This window comes from Psammomys obesus, unplaced genomic scaffold, assembly GCF_907164565.1.
Source record: "Psammomys obesus unplaced genomic scaffold, mPsaObe1.curated_primary_1811, whole genome shotgun sequence".
NCBI lineage: Eukaryota > Metazoa > Chordata > Mammalia > Rodentia > Muridae > Psammomys > Psammomys obesus.
Window position 1 is genome coordinate 22,746,699 of NW_026585504.1, and position 22,523 is coordinate 22,769,221.

At 40.0% G+C, this 22,523-nt stretch overlaps 2 protein-coding genes across 2 annotated transcripts in view; one reads left to right on the forward strand and one right to left on the reverse strand.

Moving 5' to 3' along the window:
- Window positions 1–22,523, reverse strand: part of Aven (apoptosis and caspase activation inhibitor) — a 142,380-nt gene that overhangs the window by 101,548 nt on the left and 18,309 nt on the right. Inside the window, exon 2 of the mRNA XM_055602621.1 lies at window positions 19,438–19,615. Within this exon, the coding sequence (XP_055458596.1) occupies window positions 19,438–19,615 (178 nt within the window). The remainder of the gene's footprint in view (window positions 1–19,437; window positions 19,616–22,523) is intronic.
- The window catches only part of Chrm5 (cholinergic receptor muscarinic 5), a 49,363-nt gene continuing 28,103 nt past the window's right edge, over window positions 1,264–22,523 (forward strand). Inside the window, exon 1 of the mRNA XM_055599069.1 lies at window positions 1,264–1,946. The gene's annotated coding sequence lies outside the window, so the exon portion shown is untranslated. The remainder of the gene's footprint in view (window positions 1,947–22,523) is intronic.

Below are 22,523 nucleotides of genomic sequence, written 5' to 3' on the forward strand. Positions count from 1 at the left end.
AAATGCAATATATATTCATAACCACTCAGCCAGCTCTTCACGCCCCCAAAATTATAATTCTTTTTAGCATTATGGCATCAATGTTAGGTAGGAAATGGTTCAAGAAAATACTAGAGATTATGTTCTCTTGTATATTCATGCTACAAAGTTGCATGGAAGATAATTATGAAATTAAACTTACTTCTTTCTCATATGTAGTTATCATGATGAAGCTTCAAGTTTCTAATGCTTGACAACTAAGTCTGAAGTGTGTGCTTTGGATTCTCCCTTGAGAAACCCTATGTAAAGAGAGAATTTCTGAAAAACAAGGAATTTCAAGTAGACTAGCCAATGGATGACCACAGAGAATCTGTAATGTGATCATCTGAGAAGGGTTTGTATAGTTTTAAATGACACATAGTTAAACAGAAAGAAATAAAATGAAAATTCCTTTAACGTATTTCAATAAAAAGAAAAATATTGGCAGTTATTGAATCAGGGCAATGGGTCTTTACAAGCTTATGTATTTCCCTTTACCTTTGTCCAAGTTTGAAGTTTTCAACAAGTAAAACATTTTAAAATATCCTACTTCCTAATCATAGTCCTAAAAGGCTCCACTGAGAAGTGGGTGAAAGGTCCCTGTTGATTTAAGAGCTAAAGTACAAAAATTATGAAACTGGCATTTTCAGATCTATACTTTATATACAGCTGTTCAGAATTTCATGTAGTTAAAAAAAAAAAAACTGGTTGGAGACCATTCATTACATTTTTAAATCAAGTGATTTGTAATGCTTTACTCAAAAGCAACAAAATACATGTGCCCAAAAGATGTATAAAAATAAGTGCATCTTTTATTAAGGTAAGCTTCCCTGTCATTGTTTTTAAAACTCACGGTAAATGCTTTGCATCTAAGACCTTTTAAAAATTGTCATTCATTGAAGAAAACTACATGACAACAACACGGCTGGACAGAACCTCTGCAAATGCTACACAGCAAAGAGAAGAGCAGGAGAGATGCACATTCGTGAGGCTTTCAGGAACCTCATTCCAGCTACCTCTTGCTAAGCTCTTTTTTTTTTTTCCAAAATACGTCATTTAACTGTCTGTCAAAATAACTCTTGCCTAGTCTACCTGCTCACACTCCAGAGCTGCAGCCTCTCCTGATTCCCTCCTCAGTGGCAAGCTGCTCAGAGAGCACCTAGGGCATAGCGTTAGCCCCTCTGCGCTTTCTCCTCTCTCCCTGCCAGGGCGCACGCTGTCCATCGGAGGAGTAATTAATGGGCTCATTATGTATGAAAGCGGCATCCCACCACTTGGCTGTCTGGTGTGAAAGGATCCTATCAGCACTTCATTCATGTTCAGTGTCTGGGATGTGACAAAGCTGTTCTTCCTTTTGGATTTTTCCCTCACCACACTCAGAAAACAGTGCACTGGAGTGATGTGTTAACAGAGGCACCAGGGGAAGAAAGGAAATTCTTAACCTCTGCAGACAGGAGGCTGAAAGGATGGAAAGTTGTTAAGGGGAAAGCCAAGGGAAGCAGAAGGTGCTAGAGAACGTCCGTGCTTCTGGAACACACAGCAATGTTAAAGCAGCGTGATTTGGGAACATTCAAGACTCTGAATTACAGGTGAGCACAACTTTTCCAGAAGGGGAACATGTACAGGAGCAGTCAGGATTTCTCATTGCTGAGATAGTCAATGAATTTTTAATAAGTTCTGAGCACTGTGGTCAGATCAGCAGCTGTTATCTGATAAAGGCACAATTCACTGATTTCCATAATCCTATCGGAATGGAGTCTTCACCTTGCTGCTACCTGTGCTAACTAACGCCATGGGATTACCGGGTCTCAGAGATGCTGCAAGAAATAAGACCCACGGGTGAAGGAGATCACCACAGCAAAGTCCATGAGGCGTTTCCAGCATGCGAGCTTACCATTCCTCACTGAGCTTCAGCCAAATCCTGCCAGGTAAGATTCAATTTTATAACATTAATTCATAGCATGACTGCTGGAGTGAAACCTGCTATTTCAGTGAGTGGGCCAGGAGATTTAAATTTCATGTGGTTCTCCCTAACGCTTTATGCAGATTTAAACCGTCTGAGGTAAACACCTGTTTCCACTTAGGCTGCTTAGGCTGCGTGGTAGCCACTCGCAACTCTACAACAAATGCTTGCAAATCCCATTCAGTTCTCACGGAATGTATCTTTTTTTTTTTTTTTTAGAATTAGATTTTTATTTAGTAACTTGAAAGCAATCTGTATGGGAAGAGTCTAGAATGCTGCCTACGAGGCACCCACAGGGTTCTTCCCCAAGCTTGCCAGAGAACTTGGGGGAAAGGAAGAATTCATGGGCATGGTTAGCAACATTTCTGTCAATGTTTTTAAAAGGCTCAATGGCTGACTTTAATTCTTAGGAAAAAAAAAAAAAAAACTCAACTGTGATGTCATTCTCATTCACACTGAAGGCTAAACAACCTATAGTGAACACTACCGGATGGGGTGAATTTACCCCAAAGATAGCAGGGATATTTCTGTAGCACAGCAATGGGACATTTTAAAACAGAACAAAAAGAATCTGGCCCATTAAAACCTTGAAAGTTTTCATCCAAGGCCAATGGTACAAACTACAAAATGAAAGGGCTAGAGAAAGCACAAAGAATTTTAAAGGGTGGAGTGCCTTGTAGAAACTCCCCAGCACGCACTCCAGAAGGAGGTTTGTAAAGAGACTCTCCACATAAAATTCACAGAAAGAACTGTCAGCCCTCTTCACCTGATGACATTTTAATTCCTTCCCTAAAACTTCACTAGTATGAAGTCATTGTCATAAGTTCAACTGAAAAGTTAGGTTCAAAAATCTCACAAAAAGCCCTAAAACAACCATTTTTCTATTAGCTGGGAAGGGTGGAGATAAGAAAAACAACAAAAGCACACCACACCTAACTAAAGAGTTAGCTATTCCAAGAAAAACTGTCTAAGTTGTTACTCTAAAAACATATGTGAGCACTGGAGAGCTCCTTCGTAGACAGACCACTTGCCTGGCCTGTGCAGGGCTGAGTCCCTGGAACAATGTAATAGAAAGAAGGACAATTGTTTCCATTACATTGAACTCTTCCTGTTCTCAGTATTCCAGATAGGGAGAAACACCACTCCTCCTTTACTCTTTTCAAGCCACTGCTTGAAGAACAGTAAATGCCACATATCTTTTGTACCTGAAGTCACTATGGACTCTCCCTTGTCATTTTCCAGCACCAGAGGAAAGCAGTAATTTCAATACAGGTAGTGACTTGACTGTTAACTACACAGATGTGTTTCAGAAAAAAAAAAAAAAAAAGACTATATAAATTACAAAGTTTCATTTTTGTAACAGCAGAACTAATGTGCTGGCTTTTTGTCTGTTTTTTCCTAACATATGAGACTACTTGAATCCTTAAAGGTTCTTTTCATCTGTTTCCAGAAATTTACAACATTGTGCTCATTTAGCTTCCAATAATCGGAATAAAAGGAGATGTAAAATAATGCACCTGATATTTTATTTACTCACTGTTATGAGGAAGGTTTACATCCCACTTCCTGAGGACTCTGCTCCCTTTCATAGCTTATTCTCAATGACAAGGGATTGGCAGATACCAAATATCAACTCCCAAGTTAGTCTCTGACAGCATCAGTCCCACTTTCCCTCCTATTTATGATAATCCATTCAGAAAGCTATAGGTATATGGTCAAAATAAAGCTCTTCCACTGAGTGACTCTGATATCATACCAGTCTTTAAAATAAAGTCATTTTTATTGTAATGTTTTCATGCTAATTAGAAATATATATAAAATTCATTTTAATGCATTAATATTATCTTATCAAGAAGCCTTATTTTCAGTGCTTTTTAATTTTAGGTGCTTTAAGTATGTATCTGCTGGTGTACATCTGTATGATTTTCAAGTTTTTAATTTTCTGAGAGAATTTTTCAATACAGTATAATGATAGATGCTGTGTTCTGCTTAATTCAATGGATATTGCAGTAGGACTGTGCTTTGTGGTTCATTTTCTTTAAGTAACTGAATGTGAATAAGAATGTAACTCATCATGGATGTTCTCCTCCTTTCCATCTTGTTCCTGTTGGGAGAGAATGATCTTTGGTTTATGACATCACAGTCTATGACTGGGGCATTAGCTGATATCAAACATGATTATCCCCCTTTCGGGGAACTAGATGCAGAAGAGATGCAATGCAAGCACAGTCATTTCAAGTCACACCACTAAGATACCAGAAAGATCTGTGGCAGAAGCTGAATTAGGGAAAGAAAAATCCTATCACAGCACCTGTCACTTCTTTTTATGAAGGATAAAAGTACCACTTCACAGTTTACCTCACTAATAATCTGAAACATCACAAGGGTGTAAACATCATGGTACCTAATTTCACAGATGAGGATAAAATGGGAAAGGAGGAAATTCTCTTAAGAAAGCAGACCTTAGTGGACCAGGGTGAGAAAAGAAAGACTCAGGTGCAAGACTGAACCCAGCATAACTGGAGACATCAATGGTGCTCAAAAACTTAAGAAAAGCTATCAGTTTACCCCAAATGGGAAAGACAACATCTCTCAATGACAGAGTCCAAAGTATACATTCTGAAGTGAATCCCAGGGCAATTAGGGTAACATTCAAACTAGTACAGTAGTAGGAGAGGAAGAAGAGGCCTAGTTAACACCCTTCTAAGAAAACAAAAATTCATTAAGAGAGCATCTCCTTCATTACTAAAAATACTGTGTTCTATAACGTCCGTCAACATGAATTTGCAAAGAAACAATAAAAATAACTCAGGAATTGAGTGAGAGCTCAACAAAAGACAAGAGCTCCTCTTAGAACACATGTACACATATGGACCATCTTTCCTCTTTTTATCACCTTTGTTTGTAGCTACAGCTAGCTTCCAAGGACAACGCAGACCAGAAAATTTCTCTAAACATAAGTGTAGTTTCCCTTGACTAGTAGCAATTGCCCCAGCTCAAAATCCTAGTCATCTATGACAGCCTCCTAGGTTCAGAACATACACAAATATTCTATACAAGCAATAACATCTCCACACATAATTACATGGCAGGCTCATTATTTATGGTTACACCTTTTGCTTGAGATGGCATGACGTGAGAGGACTGTGAAAGCACTCAACTGCTCCCATGAATTGATTAATTACACTGTATTATTGAACAGTTGTTAGACATTACTGATATCCTCTATTTTTCACATAACATGAGATATTAGTCAAATAATCCAAGAGTCCAGAAAGTGCTGATAGTTTTGTTATGCGGTGTCATGCTGTTGTTTTCATCAGAGCATGTGGACCTTCCTACTTATCCCTATAGATATATAGAAAGGAATTCTTAGCTCTTTGAACAGTAAAACAAGAGACAATGCCCAGTTCAGTTACTCTAATAAAAACCTTGAACTTTCAGGAACAATAATCCAAAGAAGCTGGCCAGTGCACAGTTATGGTTTTAGTGTGTATCAGGACACTCCTCTAACAATCTCTCATCTCTTGCATATTGTCACAAGGACAGTCTCCTAACTGTAGTAATTTTGGGTGAACTTGTAATGCCTATGAAAATGCTATTTGTGCCTAAAAACTTCAACTAGTCTATAAACTGCATTATTCATGGGTAACAGCCATGAGAACAACGATCATATTGTCTATTTTCAAGTATGTTCAGAACAAATTAACCAGTGGATGTGCTCAATGAGTATGAAAATATATTCTTCTACATTCTCAAGAACAAGCAGAAAAACAGTGATTTCAGTTTCCTTCATTGGTAATAGGACAAGAAGTTTGATCATAGTAAAGTCTCAGTGTGGTGGCCTTTGAGAGCACATGTACTGAAATAAAAGCTATGAAGAAATCCTACCCATTAAGAAAACTATGATAGTAGCAAATGAACAAATATAATATAGCGTATTTATCCCTTATATTTCTTCTCCACTTGACATGTGGAAATCACATTTTCCATACTATGTTCAGATCCAGAACATCAATAGTCTCAAAGGATTTCAATTGGTTTTGTTGTTTGAAAAGTGATTACAGAAAACTATGGTCAAAGGATTTGCAAAGAAACTGAAGAGAAAGGGCTGTAGAAATGGCTTAGCAGGTCAGAGCACCTGCTGCTTTTCCAGAGGACCAGGGTGGATTACAACTCTGCAACTTTAATTCCTGGGGATCGGATACCCTCTCCTGGCCCCCTGGAGCACCAGGTACAGATGTAGTGCACAGACACAAATGCAGGCAAAACACTCACACACATAAAATGAAATGAAATGAAATAAAATAAAATACAGAAATTGAAGAGATAGTGAAATCAGCTATTGGATGGTAAGAGAAAAAAAAAATGACACCCTCTAAGCCTTGTATTTATTTTTCCCATTAACCCTTAGACTATGCTCAAGTATCTAAGTCAAGTTTTCTGTGTTTGTGAGCCACAGCATCACCAGAACTTCAGGATTTCCCATCAGTTAAACCTACTCTAACAATGGTGATTTCTGTGTAAGTACAGGCAGTGGCAAAAGTCTATGCTGTGATGGAACTGAAGGCATAAGCTAGCATTGCTTTAGAACTCATCCCTGGGTGCTGGGGTAAAGTCAGCTGCAGTGAAGAAATGATTAGATGTGTGGTCTTCACCAAGTAGTTTCATGTCTGTGTGCACAGCTCAAGATTTTGAGTTTTGTCATACTGTATTTTAGCAGTTACAGTCCTTCAAGAAAGATCAAATGTAGATATGGAAAGCATACAAAACTTCCTCTTCTGTGATAGGAAAGCTATAGGAGCCTGTAGGTCGCCTGCTTTTGCCATCTCCTGTTCTTTCTGGGCACTTCCTAGAGAGTAGGCACTGTAATTGTTCTGCCATCTAGAGGATTCACAAAGGTACTCTTCATTGTATATGTTTTTTTATTCAAACTGATACTGCCAAGAACTAATGGACAATTTCTCATATGAGTCCTGAGAATCAATAATATTTTCTAGCCTAAGAGGATACAGCCTGCAAACCAGCGCTGCCTAGACTTACAGAATGCCAAAAGGCTATTCTGTTGCCTCAACAATGACCAAGCAATCAAAACCAAGGATTCAAATGGATTACAAGTTTATTTTAAATAGCTATAATTTGGGCTGGGTTAAATATGCTTGAAGTAAATAAAATTAACAAAAGTCTCAGTAAATTATATCATGTATAACAAGGAAGTTAAGCAGAGACATGAGCTTTTTCCATAAAATGTTTCAGAATACAGTATGAAAAAAATCAAGAGAATGGTAGGAAATTCCAAAAAGCAGGACCCTTTCAAATACTCTTTCCTTAACCTTTTTCCTTTTGCCAGTCATTTTATTATGGGCTCTGTAACTTACCTGACTATGAAAGTAAGACAGAGCTGGAGTACTTGAACCTGAGCTTCAATGTAACTAAATATTGTAGCACATTACAATAGATAAAATTAACTTTAAAAGGGGAAAATAGGTCATTCCAGTACATGGAAAGCAGAGTCAGCCAGGGCTACATTTGCTTACCTGTGCACAGTACCCTGTGTTCAATCCCTGGTACCTGACACTACCCATCAGCAAGGCATGGTAGTCCATGCCCGTAAACCCACCACAAGGATATACAAGTGAGAGGATATGAAGTTCAAGGTTACCCTTGGCTATAAAGCCCAAGCTCCTGGGCTTTATGAGATACTGTAAAAAAAAAAAAAAAAAAAAAAAAGGAAGAAATCTGATTTCCTATGTAAAAGAAAAAACTTCTGATAACTATATTTGACCTATTGGTTACATGACACTTTATTCATTTCTGCTCAGCAGCTTTCTCTAGCACTACTCTAGTCACTAAGGAGTTGTCATAATTATTATCAGATGAATCTGTTTCAAACTAGTTTCTCTGGCTGCTGAGATGGCTCATGAGTAAAGCACTTGCTGCAAAAACCTAATTCAATCCCTACACCCACATTAAAAGAAAAAAATGCCCGATATAATGGCACACACCTGTAAGACACTGAGGAGGCATCAGAGGACAATCCCTGGGGGCTCACTGGCTAGACAGCTTAGTTTAGCCAGTGAGCTCCAGGCCACTGAGAGACCATGTCTCAAAACAAAGCAGACGACAGCCATGTAACAACTCTCTGGGCTGGCCTCTGCCCTCCACATGCATGCACCTTAACATGTACTTGAACACACAAACACAGTTTCCACAGAAACCAATATCTCCATTTTCCAAAAGATGTATTTTAATGTAAGTTCTTGAGATTCTACTGTAAGTATTTTACTTTAAACTATTCCAGATAGACAAGCAATGCCTGTACAGTTACTACACAGCTTTAACTGTCATGTTACACTCTTTTGGTATTGTACGCTTTTGTGGAGCAGCTATAAATAGACATGGGAAGAAAAGCTCCAGTGGCCAGTACTTCTATTCTGTAAGGTATTCTAAAAATACATTAAGAGCTCCTTATAACTTTATACTATTAAAGGTTTTTAAGAATCAGACCGACCTATTATAGCCATATACAACTATTTTTCACTGCCAACAAATATAAGTACCCAGAAAAAGAGAGAATTTTTTAAATAAACTTATCTTTTCTGCCTCAGATTGCAAACTAAATTTTTGAAGCAAATGCCCAGACAGTGGATTCATGGGTTACTTTCTTTTCTGTGCTCTCGCCTCCCACTTCTGAGTAAAGTTCCTGTGGTATCTACTATGGACAGGAGTAAAATAGGCAACTTACAAGATCTCTTGAGAAGAAAACCAACTCCCAACAGCTTATTCAGAAAAGAGATGCCTAAACTGGGCAAAGCAATTGAGAAAAAAATGACTGCTGAATGCTCAGCCTTATTAGGTATCTATATAACACCTCCTCCAAGGCTCAGAGAACATCACAGGAGAGAGGACATAAAGAATGTAATGGAGGAAGGAGTGGAATGCTATGGAACACTGTCTACAAACTCATGGCAGCTGTGATTACCTGCACAAATGCTGCACAAGAATGGACCCACCAATGACTTGTCATAGAGGGAGGAGGTACTCAAGAGGCCTCATCCTCCCCTAAAGATTTAGGTGCTGGTGAGTGCAGCCTAGTGGGCAGACAGCCAGCTTAGCATGGCAGGTGCTCTGGGCTTCGTCTCTGGCATCACTGAGACACACCTGGAATCCCAGACGCTCCAGAGGTTTAGAAGCTGGAGTGTCAGGACATGCAGCTCATGCTACATCTTAGTCAGCTACAGACCCACCCCTTCTACATTAGACCTGTCTCAGAAAAAAAAAAAAAAAGTTAGCTCCATCTCTTAATATTTATAGGTAGTTAATGGTAGCTAGCGGGGACTGGATTCATGAGGCCCATTCTTCCCTGAGGATCTATGGGTATACAGTGACTGCTGAGTGGGGGAAAACATTTTCCTTAGTGACATAGCAGCTTATAAAGTGTCCATGTTCCTGTAAATAACCCTCCACCGTTGCTCCTCTTACACTAATTAAACCCATTAGGTCACACACACACACACACAAAGGAAAGAAAAATGGAATTAAAGAAAGAAGAAAGGGAGGATGGAATAAAGGGAAGGAGGGAGAGAGGGAAGGAGAGGGAGGGAACTCATGGAAGTATGAGGGAGACTAACTGGAAGAAGCAATCAGTGAGAGGAGAGGGACAGGGGAGGACAATGGGGGTGGTGAATATGATCAAAACACATTTATATGTATGTATGAAAATGCCAATAAAATCCATTATTATATATAACCAATATATATTCATAAAAACACCTAAGTTCATGGTCACAACAGTATCAACTGGCTATGACAAGGTTAATACTCTATACAGAAAAGATAACTGTGTCCTCAGGTAGGTTCTCAGGAGACTAGAGTGGAAGGTATCTACCTCTGGGCATTCAGAAAACCCACCTTCTATCCTTAGAAACAACTTGAGCAGAGACTACCACAGCTTCAATTCAAGATAACACAAAAGCTCAACTACTGACATAAGCCCAGGACTTTCCTTCAGGAAACAGCTCTGCAGCTGTCCCGAAAGGTGACCATTTCATGAGTCACTGAAAGCCCATCTGATCAACCCTTTCAAACATGTGGAGACAAAACAGATTGAAGCAAATCCTCCACTGCTGATCACCTCCTCCCTCAGACGCCATGCGTCACAACTCACCCCGATGAGCACATCCTCATTCTCTGGTAGGAGGCCAGGTCAGCATGCTTAGCTTTCCAGTTGTTCGTCCTAGTTCAGGGCCCGCAGGAGCACAGTGGCACCCTCTCTCCGCTGGCTTGGTGCTACGTATTAACTGTAAATTATCTTGCCCCCCCCAACAATCCGTCACACACCCCAAAATGATGTTTGTCTTACCTTGTCTCCTGACTGGCTAAATAAAACTGCCTACACCTGGGCAGAGCAAAGGTGAGCTGCCAGGAGCTACCTGGAGGAGGGAGGATCATAGGGAGGAGAGAGATGGAAGAGAAAAGAAAAAGAGTTGCTATGGGACAGAAAAGAACCACATGGGCCCAGAGAAAGAACTCCAAGAATGGCTTGGAAAAGAATGGCCCAGATGAAGAATATAAGCAAATATTTTAGAATTATGGATGGTAAGTAGTCCAGATAGGAATGATTAAAGCAGATGGCATGGGATGAGGGCTGGGAGATAATAAGATAGTGTAGGTGGAATTATCTGGCCAGCCCAAGGTGAAATAAGGCAAATCTAAAATCTAACAGGTGTCTGTGTGTTTACCGATTATGATAGCGGGTTAGATAATACCGCCGTAATAATTATAGACCAAGCAAAAAAACTGCTTCAAGTTCAAGTTTAGCCTGAACTACATAATGAATTCGAGGCCAGCCTGAGCTACAAAGTAAAACTATCTCAGAAAATAAAATTATGTGATTATATGCGTGTGTGTCTATATGCTCTTAAAGACTTTTTATAGCTCACCACAAAAGACAAAAACACAAAGGACTCAATTCCTAAACCCCATTGCAAAGGAAAACATTGAAATTCAAATAGGTGTCTACTGCCATGATTTAAAAAACTGCGCTGTCTGTGAAGCTAATTTTTTTTTTTCTTTGAGCATCTAATCACCCACAAATACCTGCATGGTCCTGAGTTAAACTGCAACCTATATGAGCTAAACAAAGTGAACATTTTGGCCAAAACATAGCTGAGATTGTGCATGAGAAGAGCACTCTGTAACTCTCTGAAGAATGACAGAAGCGGTACCAATGGCTCAAAACACACAGACTTCACTCGACAAAGAGCATCCTGACACCCTTGGAGATCTCAGACAGTGCAGGCAAGAAGGAACGGCACAGTGCTCAAGAGAAAACAGCTTATGCACTGGCACATCTCTCCTCTGTATTTCTTCTATCTACTTAACAGGAGAGTGGAGGCCTAAGAGTGGAATCAAAAGAATCCATTCAGAACAATGGCTTCTCTAGCCAAGAATCCACCATGTAATGATACTTCTTAACAGTCTATCCTCCAGTTTTCAAAATGAAATTCAACTCACTTTTTCACTATGACCTCAAACTCCAAAGAAAAACAACCATAAGGACAAAAATGGAGAAGATATAAGACTTCCTGACTGAATCAATGCTGCTTTTCAAAATGATCTCCCACTACACTAGTGTGGCCCACGGCAACCAGGGGAAGCAAAGATGAGGTACGTGGCAATCAAACATGTTCAGCTACAGATGCGTTTAAGCTACAGCAGCAGCAAATTCTTATTTAAAAGCTGTAGTGCTTAGCTGACAGGAACACATACTCCCACACAGACTAGATTTCATATTGTTCTGTTAACAGCACCATCCCATTGGGAATGTCCTAACTTGATGAGAGCCTGAACTGAGAGCTTGCACTAAAGCGCTTTCCCCATACGCGTGGCCTCACTTACACAAGGATGTTGTGATGTGTCTCCACATACCTACACTCCAGAAGAATTAACTATCATGCAACAATCTCTGGCCATAGGCAGCAGCAGCACACACTGAACATTTAACATACACAGAGGAATTCCTAGCAGTACCCTGAAAGTACACAAAGCACAAATGATCATGGGAACGTTTGTGCATCACAACAGGTAGTCCAGAAATCTATGGGCTGCAGAGATTGATGGCTCTGCAGTTAGGAGCACCAGCTGCTCTTCCAGAGAACCCAGGTTTGATTCCTAGCCCCCATGTGGAAGAATACAACCATCTGTAATTCCAGTTTCAAGAAATCTGATGCCCTCTTCTGGCCTCCATGGACACTAGGCACATATGTGGTACAGAGATAAAGCTTACCTAAAAATTATATCACGAAAACCTCCAATCAAAAGGGTTCCAAAAACCTAGAATTCAGAAATGCTTTGAAAATAAATACTTTCTCATCCTTAAAAAGGAACCAGGAATGACAGAGTACAACTTTAAAGCCAGGACTCAGAAGGCAGGGGCAGGATCCCTGTGACTTTGAGAACAGCTTGGTCTACATAGGAAGTTTGAGGACAGCCAGAGCTACATAGACAGACCCCATCTCAAAAACATGAAGAGGAGAAAAAGACAAAAAAATAAAAATAAAAGAAATCAAGCTGGAAGCTCCTGTGGCCACCTGTAACCACACTGAGTTTGGTGCAGCGCTACAAGCACCACGTTTGCAGCAACACCTCTTAATCATCTCAAAACTGTCAGGGGGAAATAATTGAGTATGAAAGCTAAGAAGCAGTGTGAAAAATTGTAAGAAAAGTGGCATCTTATCAATTTTCCTAAAAAATAGAAAGCAGATGAATTTCACTTGACTTTTGGCATGCATGGCTTATAATACATAATTATCTTTTTGCTTGAGTTAATAATTATCAGCAGTCAAGGAAAACTCATTTTGTGTTGGAGCTCCTGAATGCCTCTGTCATAACAATCCAAGTCAAGGCTTAAATAAATCCACATTTCCCAGATTTTTCACTTTAAATGAAACAAGCAGCAAGAAATAATAATGATTTCCGGCTGGTGAGATGGCTCAGTGTTTATATAAAGAACTTAATCTTTATAAAAATTTGCAATGAAATGTGACAGTATGAATAATCTTGCATAACAAATTAACTGCACAGGGTTGCAAATCACCATATTATGATGAGTTTGTCTCCATGGTGGGAATACAACGGGTGTCAGGTCTGTGAGATGATCCAGAACCTGGGCTTTCTGGGCCTGCTGCTGTTCAGAGAATTGTAGAAACTTTGGTTTAAAAAGCGAAGACTCCTCAGAGATAAATGATTCCCTGGATATTTCTTGAGTTCCTATTATTGAACATATCCTGAAAATTCAGAGTGCCCAGACTTTCTTTCCTCAAAATGTTGTTTTGTGTTTTCAAATGCTACTTACTACTGTAAGTTGAGCCATTTCCTCAACCCCATAGTACTCTTTTTAAAGGGAATAAGAACAGTGTAGTGTTTTGAATGAGACTGGCCCCCAGGGGCTCCCTATATGTGATGCTTAGTCCCCAGCTGATTTGATGAGCTTTCAGGGAAGGATTAGGGGATATGGCCTTTGTTGGAGGATGTGTGTCCCTAAGGGTGGACTTTAAGGTTTCAAAAGCCTATACCAATCAATCAATCTCTCTCTATATTTCTCTACATATGTATTTCTCTGTGCTCCCTCCCCCCCCCCCCCCCCCCCGCTCCCACCTCCCCTTTCTGCTGCTGCATGAGGATCAGGATGTAAAGCTCTTGGCTACTTCTCCAGTGCCACACCTGTCTGTATGTTGCCATGTTCCCTGCCATAATGATAAGAGACTAAGCCTCTGAAAGTATAACAGGCCCCAGTTAAATGCTTTATTTTATAAGAGCTGTCTTGGTTATGATGTCTCATCACAGCAATAGAACAGTGACTCAAACAAGCTGGTATTATAGCCAAGAGGAAAAGAGGCAAGAACAGTTGAAAAGAATGTGCTACATGCTGTTACCATATAAAATCCAGACTTGATGTGGCTAGGTAGACACATCTGTCATCCTGGAGAGTATCTGGAATATAAATCAAACCCAAAAAAGACTTGTTAAGAGGAACTAACAATAAATAAAAATAATCTAAACAAACCAGCACTCAACTTGAAAATGAACTTAAAGACTATGCAGTCACAGCCATTGATCCTGTGACACTGCTCAGGGGCTGGGACAAGAAAGAAGCACAATTGCCAAAAATGGTGACAGTGAAAACAGTAGCTGCTCTAGAGAACAAAATTTACCAACAAAATAAGTACTATGTTAGTGACTAATTTATCTGGGCACAATCTATTAAAAGGAACAGATCAAAGTGGGTAAAAGGATATAATGATAAGATACAAAAATTTAGGGCTGACATGATAGTTCAGTAAGTAAAGGCATTTTGGCACCAAGTCTAAAGGTTTGATCCTGGGGCTCAAATGATGTAAAGAGAAAAACGAAAAACGACTCCAAGTTGTTCTCCGGCCTCCACATACTCATGGGTTTGCATATTCCCGTAGCACACAGATAAATAAGTATGTCATAAAGACATTTTGAGAGGCTTGAGACATGGCCCAGAGGTTATTAAGAACACTGGCTGCTCTAACAGAGGAGCTGGGTTCAGTTCCCAGCACCTACACAGTTGCTCACAACCATCTATAACTCCAGTTCCAGGACATCTGACACCCTTTTCTGGCCTCTGCAGGCATTTCATGTATGTGGTACACATACCTACATGCAGGCAAAACATCAACACACATAAAATAAAAATAAATAAACCTTTTTAAAGTCTTTATTGCAGACTTTAATATAATAGTAGCAGTACTGAGCAAACCAGACAGCACTTATGAAAATAAATTAAGATAAAACCAAAAACAGGTTCCAAACAAACCTCTCTGTTGAGATATAAACTGTCTATTAGAACATTAGTGACCATTAGGAACAGGATACAAACTGATCCAACTGGTGCAACCTGGGTAACACAGGAAATACTAGAAGAAAAGGTCAAGCACAAGCCATTCAGATTAGGTCTCAATTCATGTTGTTTAAGGTACTGATCTGCTAAAAAAAAAAAATTGTACAAACTTTAGCCTTACCCCTGACCCTCTGATGTAAATGCACCAACTTCCTAATCGTTTTCAAGGAAGATTACTTTAAGGAAAGCAAAACAAAGCAAAAGCAAAATGTAAATTAACCCTAAGCAAGGGCAGAAAGAATAGAAGTGCTAAGGAGCAGAACTGAAATCTCTACCCTAGCTATTTGGTAAAACTACTGGGTAATTTAAGATGATCAAGCCACACATAGATCCCTAACGATCCATACACACTTGGCATGGAGGAATAAAACCAAACAAACAAACAAACAAAAAATCAGACTTTAGGAGAGAGAAAATAATTCTATTTAATTTAAAAAAATAAAAATAAACAAAACTCAGGAAGCACTAAACAAGATGAAAAGGCCTATAACAATAGCTCACAAGGAGGAACAAACAACCAATATGGAAAATATTGGGAGCAGTGGTCTAAAAGGAAGCATTACAGAAACTCACAGACATGTACAGGATCCCTAAGCAAATAGGACGCAAAAGGTTACAAATACAAAAGAAGAGAAAGGGAAATGAGGCTCTCAGGCCAAGTCAGATAAACACAGTTTCAGGGCAAGAAAGGGAAAGCAGATTGCAGTAGAGCAAAGGATGCAGCTGGGCCAGCAAGCACTCAGGGAACCTGCATCACAGAAGCAGAAAACAAATGACGCTGGGCACCCGGAATTAGCAAGCAAGTGCTCAGTCTCCAGCTGCTCTTATCTTTTTGAGGTTTCAAAAGAGAAAATCAGATTGACCTACTTCTATACTCCAATATAAGAAAGACTATTTTGTCACTGAGCTAATTTTTTTTAGGTTAAATGTCTAGTTCTGTTTGTTTTGTTTTGAGATTATCCACATACCAACAGGAGGGTTCCCTTACTACACTGCCTTTGCAAGATGAAACTATTTAGTACAAACCACATGCTATGTAAAAAGGCAGGGGTGAGAAGGACCAATGAACTGAATCAATGAAACGTTTCACTGCTTAATGGAAAGAATGGTTCAAGGTTCAGGAGCATGACTGAACAGGCTATTAGCATGACTGTCTTTTCCCTTTCAGTCTAAATCGATGACACAGAGTGGAGAAATCAAATATCATTAAATCCAAAACTGTCCTCCAACATCTTTCTACAGTTGCATTGAGGAAGATATGTGAAGGCTTTAAATGAAAATACACATATAAATAGCTCTATGACCAAACGTATCTAATCACATCATTTTTCTATTTTCACTGAAAATTAAACAGAGCTGACACATTTACACCTATTTTTTTTTTCTTCCAAGTTTATCTTCAGTCTTTTCCTGGGCCATTGCGCTCACACTGCAAACACATAGGAACTCTGGTAATCGGTGACATCTTAGAGGAACAGATAATATAAGTTCTTAAACCATAGCTGAAGATTAGAAGAACACAGTTTAGAAACAAAAGCTAGCAGCCTACTTATCTGGTTCAGGGTCTTACAGGAATAGCTGACAGCTGCAAACTCACAGTCCCACCAGAAGAAGTATGACTTAGAACAAACCACACACCTTCCCAAGTCCTCAAGAAATAAAGATGTAGATGCTTCCAGCCATGGCTAGTAACTGTACAAGATGATGAGTTCTACAAAGGAATCTTTTATTGGGAGACTTGTAAAATTTAAAAATGGAGAATATATATAAACAATTTAAAAAATACCTATTTTACTTATTATCATTAAGTTTATTAATAGATAATAAATTGATTAAACCAAGGTAGCCACCATGCAGGCAGACAGAGTACTACAAACATCAAAGCAGGCCCAGGCCTATGCACTTGCTATATGCCTCTCCCTAACCATTACCCCTCTTCTCCCTCCTAAATAACAGATAAATGGGGGGGGAGGGTCTGATCTTCTGAGATACAGTCTCACTAAGTAGCCTTGGCTAGCCTTGTACTGGTGACCCTCCTACCTCAGCCTCCCAGGCACTGGATCACGGGTGAATACCAGCACACTGGGGTCCCATGTTTAAGCATCACCACACTGAGGTCTCCTACAGGCGTGTGGTGTTTCTTCCACTCCACCATCTGACAGACTCATATCGTTGTGCATTCTTTTCACTACTAGTCGATATGTGAGTTGCTTCCATTTGAGAGACTCCTCAGCAATTCATCTATGAAATTCATGCACCGATACTAAAATTCTCTAGTGATTCATCAAGGATAGAAGCGCTGGATCCTTAACTTCACTGGAAAACAGCAAACAACTATCCAGAGTGAACGTATCAACATAAGCAAACACCAAATGGGTGAGACAGAAATTCACCCCATAATCACCAGTCCTCAAAAGTTAGGAGCTACACTTAGAAATCCTACTTAGAGACCAGTCATAAGCATTCCTCTCTCAAAGCCTCTGGGCTTACTGGCTTGGCCTGGAACACTCCTCTGTATATACCCACAATGCTTCTTCAGGACTTTAGACAAATGTTATTTTCTCAGTCAGACCTTCTCTGGCCACTCTAAGCCCTGCCCCACTGATTCCTACCCCAAGCAATTGCCATGACTTTTTTTTTTTTTTTTTTTGGCTTTTCAAGACAGGGTTTCCTTTCCTGTACTCGCTCTGTAGACCAAGCTGTCCTTGAACTCTCAGAGGTCTGCCTGCCTCTGCCTCCCAGAGTGCTAGGATTACAGGTATAAGCCACATTGCCGGACACCATGATTTAATGTATTAATTTACTTAAAAAGAACAGTACTAAAAATCAGACTTGCTCTACGGAGAAGAGCCTGTACCTGGAGGATACTCTTTAAATTTTGTAATCAGGGTATCAAAGCATATACTGAGACTCATGACCAAACTTTGGGCAGAATGCAGGGAATCTTACAAAAGAAGGGGGACATAGAAAGACCTGGAGGGGACTGGAGCTCCACAAGGAGAGCAACAGAACCAAAAAATCTGGGCCCAGGGGTCTTTTCTGAGACTGATACTCCAACCAAGGACCCTGCATGGAGATAACCTAGAACCCCTGCACAGATGTAGTCCATGGCAGCTCAGTCTCCAAGTTGGGGAACAGGGACTGTCTCTGACATGAACTTAGTGGCTGGCTCCTTGATCACCACCCCCTGAGGGGGCGGGAGGAGAGCAGCCTTACCAGGCTACAGAGAAAGACAATGCAGCCAGTCCTAATGAGACCTGATAGGCTAGGGTCAGATGAAAGTGGAAGAGGACTTCCCCTGTCAGTGGACTTGGAGAGGTACATGGGAGAAAATGAGGGGGGGGGGATTAGGAGGGAATGAGGGAGGGGGCTACAGCTGGGATACAAAGTAAATAAACTGTAATTAATAGAAAGAAAGAAAGAGAGAGAGAGAAAGAAAGAAAGAATCAGAGAATGAAATATAACTCAGAGGGAGACCAACAGAGCTGCTCTGCCACATGTATGAAAAGATAGGACAGCTCTTCTCGGCATCATGCTGCAGTGAAAAGCCAAAAACAGAGTGGAGAAGAGATAAGAGCACAGCAAAGACATGACAACTGCAATCTTCCAAGATGGAGGTAACAACCTTGAAAAAAAAAAAACAGTAAGCAGACTACCAAAAAATAACAAAGGATTCAACCATGTGCCTGGCTTTAAATTATGTAAATAAAATGATAAGAGAAATAACCAAAATCATAAGCCAATGAGCATACCTGCTGGGCTAGACTAGAATTTTTACTGAATTCAAGCATTCATGCAGTACCTCTTGTTGCCAGATACTCTTCAAATAATTACACAACTGACTGCATTAACCCACATGCAGAACAGAAGCTAATTTAATTGTATTATTTCAATTTTTTCCTCCAAGATTTTTTAGCCAAATAGCTGATAAGAATTAACTAGCCACTTTACCTCCATTTTTTTCCTCCTGTCTTGAATAAAAAGTGTTCATAAACTGTAATTAAGCAAAGTGCAGGTAACAAGATGGAAGTACTCAGCTGACCAGTAAATTCTCTTAGGGTTTGAGCTCTTGAATAGTCAGACTGGAACACATTTGCAGGTCGACATCTAAAGGAGTTGTGTTGTATGCAACATCAGAACACAGCACCAGACTGAATCTTCTGCTTCAGGCTCACACCCTCAAATTTTTTTCCTTCTCAGAATAGGTTCATCAATTATTATTCTTAGTGTAGTGAAGGCATTCAAAACTATAGGCATGGGCCAGCAAGGGAACTCAGTGTGTGAAGGTGCTTGCTGCCAAACCCGACAACTACGTTCTATCTTGAGACCCACATAAAGAATATGAAAAACAACTCCTGCAGGTTGTCCTCTGACCTGCATATGTGCCCTGTCATGGCACAAGGGCGCACATGCATTCGCACGCGCACACACACACAATCTAACATTTTTTCATGCAGTTTCAAAAGTGACAAAATGTCTGCACAACCTTCCCAGCACTAATCAGCAAGCACACTGCTAGAACTCAGACCTGCAGAGCTCAGGAGGACACTGAAGTCTGTCCCCCGCTGGGACTCTCCACTTCCACCATTAACTTCCTTCTCAGTATCTTGATATCGATCCCAGTTGGAGACGATCTTTCTTCTAGAAAAATTTCCTTGCTCGTCATTCTCTTCTCCATAGGTCTCTGAATCACTGTCATCTTCCACCTGCAATCAGTAGAGGCAAATCAATAGGCAGGCAGTGGAACCCCAACCCTAAAAGTCTTCACGTGAAATAAATAAAATAACAGTTCATAGGTATGACACTAAAAAGTCAACCTGTAGACCAGGCTGAGAACCTAAGTAATAATTCCAGAGCCTCACTATAACAGAGCATTATCTCAGGGTAACTTTCTAATAACTAATGTAAGGGAAATTGGGTACAATCTGCCTGAACTTACCCCCCTGTATAATGGCAGTTTAATCTAGTTTAAATAATTGAGGCTATAGGACTATTAAGACTTCAGAACCAGAACCTGGCAAGATGGCTCAGAGAATAATGGCATTTGATACACAAGCCTGATGACCTGAGTTTCATCCCTGAAACTCACAAAAAGGTGAAAGGAGAAATCAACTCAATGAGGTTGTTTTCTGACTTCTATATGTGTACCACGGCACACACAGTGCACATCACACACACACACACACACACACACACACACGGTGTGGGGAAGGGAAGAGAGGGAGGGATTGAGGGAAAGAGGGAGGTGTGAGTGTAGGTACACAGTGAGGCTAGGGTTGATTCTCTCCTTCCACTGTGGGCTTTAGGGACTGGACTCAGGTCATCAGGCTTGTGTGATAAAAGCTTTCACCCTCTGAGCTTTCTCAATGGCTTGCAATTTATCTTCATAAAATTAAGTCATCATTTTCTAAGTATATTGTAGGGTTTCTTACAATGTACAGTTCTCTGCATGTTTTCTTTTAATGCCCAAGAATGCTCAAGAATGCCTGAGTTGAGTTCTCATTAAATCACATTTGTGAGGTACATTATGATGAACAATATGAATGTTATGTGAGAACAACAACAAAACAACAACAACAACAATAATAATAATAATAAATAGAATGGGGTTGGCTCAGTGGTTAAGAGCACTGGCTGTTCTTCCAGAGACTTGGGTTCAAATCCCAACACCCACATGGCAGTTCATAACCATGTATAACTCCAGTTACAAGGAATCCAACACCCTCTTCTGGGCTCTGCAGCCACTGCATTCATGTGGAGCACAGACATATATGCAGGCAAAACATCTATACACATTTTTAAGGAAATAAAGAAAATTTTTAAAATGGCAGTGGAAGAGAGAAGGGAAATAGATTAAACAAACTTAATGCACTGGTGTGGGTATCAGTGGCAGAAGGTCCCGGATTCCAATCCCAGTACATCAACTCAACCCCCTACCCCTGCGGGGAGAAGAAGAAAGTCTTATTGGTTTTACAGTGCAAGGTTGGGAACTTATCTATACTCTGATTCAGTCCAGCCAGAGGAAATAATCACCCTGAAAATAACAGAGAGAATGTAAGGAAATGTAAACAATGACTAGACGTTTGATGTCATTAAGAATCAACTGATAATACTACTTACTGTTGGATGCATTTATATTGTGAAGTTTTAGTTTTCTCATGCATTAGGTACAAATGTTTGACCATAGGTAAAAAGATATTATATCTGGGAGATAGTTCAACATAGTGTGTGACGAGGAATGGCAGCCAAAAATAAATTACTTACGTGACCATGGCTGAGGTAGAGTGGAGAGTAATGGAAATTCTTTATACAGTTAGCCTATGTAATGTTGCATATTTGAAACTTTACAAAATAAAGTTTTTTTTCAAAGGAGAGATGCATGTAGGATCTAAATACATAGTTCAAAAGAGTGTCCAAAAGATTATAATATTCTTATCAAGAAAATAAATTACTGAAATATATTCAAGCCAACCGTTTATACAGAAGAGTTACTCATGAATTTTTTTAAATCCAACTAGCTAGGTGTGGTGGCACAGACTTGCAATTCCAATATCACCATGAATTGGAGGTAGCCTAGATTACAGAGTAACACCTATGGACAGGTATTTGTGGAGATGGAGTCAGTTTTCTCTACGGGTATGGGTCCTGGTAGGCTCACATGCTCCACTGGATGGCATCACTATCAGGAGTATATGGTAGCACTAACTGGACTCAATGAACTATTAGAGTTGGGGGAGAGAGCAGAGAGGTGGGGGAGGATCTGGAAGGGGTCAGGGTCACAATCAAGAGGTGAATATGATCAAAATATATTATGTGAAATTCTCAAAGAACTAGTTACTTTTTAAAACACTTTGCAAACACAGAAACAGGGCATTTGCATTGTAGAAAATGATGAAGACAAAAACTAAGATAAATTTTAAAACCTACATTAGGGCTATTGGTGTAGTACATAACAAGAACCTACATTCAAAATCCCCAGAACCACCTGGGAAAAGAAAAACTCATCACCGTAAATGTAGTTTTTATTTCCTCAGAAGAGGGGATGAGATGGAAACCTCACCCAAGCTTTAAAAATACATAGCTTGGGCTGAGCCCTCACATTTCTATCTAATTATCCCAAGGCCCCTAGAATCTTCTAGTCTCTGTACAATATAATTTTCTACAAGCCCAGACCCTGAAGGCTTCAGCTTCTAGCCTCCATCTACTAACCTAAAACTAGAATGTTTTCAGCTTCTGAGACTTACTGCTGAATAAGCTCACCCTTTCTAGTTCTTTCTGAACTCTTGCTGACTGGTTCACCTCAGCTATTGTGGCGCAAAACTCCTCTCCAAGCTGACTGATTCAAACTGGCTTCTCTGCTTCTCACTGAATTGCTCTGCTTAGAAAAAACTTCTTCTGAGCCAAGCATGGTGGCGCATGCCTTTAATCCCAGCACTCAGGGAGGCAGAGGCAGGTAGCTCTCTGTGAATTCAAGACCAACCTGGTCTACAAAGTGAGTCCAGGACAGTCAGGGCCACACAGAGAAACCCTGTTTGAAAAAAAAAAAGAGAGAGAAAGAGAGAGAGAGAGGAAGGAAGGAAGGAAGGAAGGAAGGAAGGAAGGAAGGAAGGAAGG